Below are 4,747 nucleotides of genomic sequence, written 5' to 3'. Positions count from 1 at the left end.
CACTCCAGACAGAAGGTGTTTCCTTTTCTTTCACAACGTGAATGAATGAAATGTATAGAAGCATCAGTTCTGGACCTGGAGATGACATTACAGGACATCGTAACCACGGCAACTAGCACAGACTCTTTAGTCCTCCAAGGTGAAACTTAGAGGGAACAACGTGTTACAAAGATCTGATAGAAGCCCAACAGGGGTTTAAAGCCGTGCTATGCAACTTTTCCACATTTTAAAATCATTTTCATCAGGCATCATGTGCCAGAATGGCCCTTTACAGGGCGAATGAAATCTCACTCAGGCCACCATCGCCCTCTGTGGACAGATTATTGCACTTGCAACTTCAGAGTGGCGATGTGGTCCTTGTTATTAAAGTGAAGCCGACATACCTGGCGCCGCAGTCTGCTTCCAGCCCGTTTCCTGCATGTTTTAGATCGTGAACAGAGCTGATTTGTTTAATGATGAATCGCTCCTGTAGACGCTAATGAAGGCTGCTTACCAAAAAGCTGTCCGATCAGCTAAAAATAATTATTTTGCCAACATCATTGAGAGACATCATGGTGATCAACACAAGCTTTTCAGTACCATTAACTCTGTTCTTTCACTAAAGGAATCCACCGCCCCCTCCACACCAACCATAGCACTTTGCACTGATTTTCAGAATTTTTTCCTGGAAAAAATCAGTTCTATTAGACAGAATCTGTTGGGACCTGTCACCCAGAAAGAACCACTCTGTTCTCCTCCATTCTCTGATTTTGATCCTGTCTCCCTTCAAGATCTGGATAAATTAATCAAGTCCATCAAACCCTCAGGCTCCCCTCTGGATGCTCTCCCCCCAATGTTGCTACTTGGGGCCCTGCCAGTAGTGGGTCCTTTTATTTTGAGTACTTTAAATTCCAGTTTGTCATCGGGAGTGTTTCCAGATTCCTTTAAGAAGGCGGTCCAACTGCTGTTGAAAAAACCTGGCCTGGATCAAAATGATTATGCAAGTTTCTGTCCAATCTCCAAACTTCCTTTTTTATCAAAGGTTAGTGAAATAGTGGTACATGCTCAACTCTCACATCATTTACTGGAACATGCACTACTCGACCATTTTCAGTCTGCTTTTAGGCCAAATCATAGCACTGAGTCTGCACTTATTTGTGTGTTAAATGACATTCTAACAGAAACTGATGCTGGTTCCTTTGTTCTGTTACTACTGCTAGACCTATCAGCGGCATTCGATACGGTTGACCATAACATTCTGTTAACTAAGCTGGAATCTTTTGTTGGAGTCACAGGGACCGCACTAAACTGGTTTCACTCCTATCTGTCTGACAGGAGCTTCAGCATCCACATAGGCGATTGCTCCTCTCCTTTTGTCCCGCTTCCCTGGGGAGTTCCCCAGGGCTCTATTCTAGGTCCACTCCTCTTTTCTATTTATATTTTGCCACTGGGAAATATCATTGCTAAACACGGCCTACATTATCACACATACGCCGATGACTGTCCAATTGATATGGCTTTAAATCAACTAAGTTCCATTACCCAGCTCTCAGATTGTCTCTCAGAAATTAAAACCTGGCTAGCTTCCAACCTTAATTCATGTGTGACCGACCAGCCTTGGGGTTAAACTGGATGCTGACTTATCAGTGAGTGCACATGTTAATGCCACTGTTCGATCCTGCTTCTTCCAGCTTCGTCGCCTTGCCCGACTAAAGCCCATTCTTACGAGGCCACACTTAGAATCAGTGATTCATGCATTTATCACTTCCAGACTCGATTTTTCCAACTCGGTTCTAATTGGTGTAAATGTATCTGTCCTAAATCGTCTGCAGAAAGTCCAGAATGCTGCAGCCAGATGTCTTTCTAATGCTAATAGACGCTGCCACATCACTCCCATTCTGGCGGATCTACACTGGATCCGGTGCAATTTCGGATTCAACACAAGTTTCTAACTTTTACTTACAAAGCCCTGAATGGTCTAGCCCCCTTATACCTGTCAGAGCTGCTCTCTCTTGGAACGCACTCCCTCTGGTGGAACGCCAGGCTTCTTCACTGGCACAGTTTAAATCCAGCCTGAAGACACATTTCTTTAATTTGGCTTTTGGTCAATGATCAGTCTTTTATGCTGTGGCTCTTCTGTTTTGATTGACTTCTCTTTTATTGGCTGTTTTATACATTTGTATTGTTTTAGGTGTTTCTATTTTATGACAGCTTTTATCAGTGTTTAATGTGTATGTATGTGTATTTTAAATGGCTTTTTAGGTTTAACTCTGTGCAGTGCTTTGGTCAGCTGACATGCCGTTTTTAGATGCGCTATATAAATAAAATTGGATTGGATTGGCTGTTAGATGAAGATGTTAAAAGGATGAATGCACTTTTGGTTCTACAAATGGACACTAGGGGGTGCTAAAGCAAGCCTAAACTGCTAAGTCTCCCTTTAATGTGCTAATTAATCTTGTTCTAATGTGAGTAACTGTTCGTGTCATGTTTGTTTATACAAATGTAACCCGTGCCTTGTTGGTCTTTGGGTTGTCTGGGTTACTAGAGACATGTGATCCAACAGTAGTTAACTGGCGGTTTGTCCCGTTCCCAGACTGTACTGTAAGAACCACAGCGGGAACGAGGAGCGGGATGAGGAGGATGAAGAGCGGGAGAGTCGCAGCAGAGAGAAGGCTGCTGTTGACCACGGAGGAACACTGTCTACACAGGTTAACGGTAACTAGGTATGGTTACACACTCGCCTGGTGACATGTTTGGTGTTTTCCTACCAGCAGAAGGCATGTCAACTGTTCTCCACCTTGTTCCTTTACAGCCTCAACCTGAGCGCCTCGGAGGAGAGAAACGGAAGAAAAGTTTTTATACCGGGAACCCCATCAGCCTCTCACCCGTTTTGTGTTTTTATTTGTTTTTTTTTTTTACAACTAAATGGACATGGCGTTCACCAGGTGTCATCTGTCTGGAGCCTGTTTTGAGTTGACGGGGTCCTTCTCATAGACGGCTGTTACTTCCTGTCGGGGTGCCGGGCTTGGTCAGAACTGAGGATTGCTGACGGACTGATTCTCACTCACTGCCCATGGCGCTCCGGATCACATGAACCATTTGCTCAAAAACTCCTTAAGCCTCCAAACGACTCACTTTTCAGAGGAGTCTATTTGTTAAGAGTCTTTATGACACCGTGCCGTTTGATGACCTTGTTTCAACAGTCATGTCTTCAAAAAAGCTCATCATCCCCCCTTCCTATGTTAGTTATTTTGCTACTATGTGGTCATGATGAGTTATTTCTGAGTACCTGGATTTCAGTCACAGGTCTGGCCAGCATGCACTTGGGATCCCCACAGGTAAAGGTGGCGTTTGTCCTCTTTTGTATTTGGTTGTGAAAGGGCGACGCCCCTTTTAGAGGAGTTGGCTTGACTTTCTTTGTTGTACTTGTATCTCAACAAATGTATTCATGAATGATTTAAACAGAAACTGTTTTATTTTACACACCACTGAGTCAGTCGAGTCTTTCTTATGAGACTTAAGCCAAATGACTGTTGGGTGTCAGAGAGCTGCAGAAAATGATAATTTAGCATTCGGATAGCTGAATATTTACACCAAGATGGCCTTTGTTTATTAAATCCCTTCTACAGGTTCACACAAGTTTACACAAGCCTGTGAATTTAGCTTTTTAGTGTAAAATAATCATTTAGAGGTTGTACTTGTTTAATGTGTGCAGCATAGACGCAGGTTTTCAGAACATCGATATTCAAAGTTTGAATAAACTTCAGAACCTTAAGTCATCAAAGAAAGTACAGGTAATTGCAAAGTCCAAAAATATATTCACTTCATTAGTGAAGAAGGTTTCAGTTTTCCCAAGAAAGTCCAGCAGCCGTCTCCAAATCTGACCCAGCTGTGGGATCAGAGCTCCACAGCAGAGCTGCTTGGAAATATCAGCTGACAGGAGAGAGTTCATCCAGTTTTTGGCAGTCTTCAAGAAGGGCAGCAAAGAAGGCGTTTCTCCTGAAAAACATCAGGGACAGGTTAATGGTCTGCAAATGTTCCAGGGATTGGACTGCTGAGGAAAGCGATTGTCTCTGATGAATCTCCTTTCTGATTGGAGAAGGAAGAGGTTTACATGGTGAGGCTAAGATAGTGGACTCACATTTAGCCTCTGAGCAGCCATGAATAAAGCATGGTACCTAAACATCCTCCAAGGGGAACTCCTCCAACCATCTGGTAACAATTTGGGGATTTTCATTTCACTTAATTTGTAAAGCCCTTTCCACGACCTTATCAGACACCAAAGGTGCTGGGCAATGCAACAAGTAAAACATTTAAACAGCCATAAAACCTAATAAAAATGCCACGCTATGACTTTACTGTTGGAGACATTGCGTAAAAATGCTTCTTCAAATGTGACTTAAAAACCAGCAAGGAAGGTGACTTGGCACATGGTTTAAGGCAAATCATTCCATAGCCTCAGAGCCAATACCGAGAACACGCGACTTGTACTTTGAACGTGAAACTACCAGACGTTCCCCATCAGCCAAGTGGGGGGTTCTTGATGGAGCATGCCTGTTAAAAAGGCTAGCCAAGTAAAATGGAGACGCTTCCTGAAGAGCGTTAAACACCAGGGTTTGGTTCGCACCTTGAATTTTGCCCTGAAGTGCACGGGGAGCCATAGATGCCAGCACAGGAGTGATGTGCTCCCATCACGTTGTGCCTGTCGAGAACCTAGCAGCCAAGTTTCCGATTAAATGTAGTTGTGCCACCGCACCCTGACTAAGGC

The 4,747-nt window shown here is 43.6% G+C and overlaps 1 protein-coding gene across 1 annotated transcript in view; it reads left to right on the top strand.

Annotated features, from left to right (window-relative positions):
• Window positions 1-3,464, top strand: part of phf6 (PHD finger protein 6) — an 11,368-nt gene extending 7,904 nt beyond the window's left edge. Inside the window, exons 10-11 of the mRNA XM_015950103.3 lie at window positions 2,573-2,702; window positions 2,792-3,464. Of these exons, the coding sequence (XP_015805589.1) occupies window positions 2,573-2,702 (130 nt within the window). The 3' untranslated portion in view covers window positions 2,792-3,464. The remainder of the gene's footprint in view (window positions 1-2,572; window positions 2,703-2,791) is intronic.
• Window positions 3,465-4,747: the final 1,283 nt, after the last annotated feature.

Source organism: Nothobranchius furzeri, chromosome 1, assembly GCF_043380555.1.
Source record: "Nothobranchius furzeri strain GRZ-AD chromosome 1, NfurGRZ-RIMD1, whole genome shotgun sequence".
Classification (NCBI taxonomy): Eukaryota; Metazoa; Chordata; class Actinopteri; order Cyprinodontiformes; family Nothobranchiidae; genus Nothobranchius; species Nothobranchius furzeri.
This window is presented reverse-complemented; position numbering and strand designations above follow the sequence as displayed.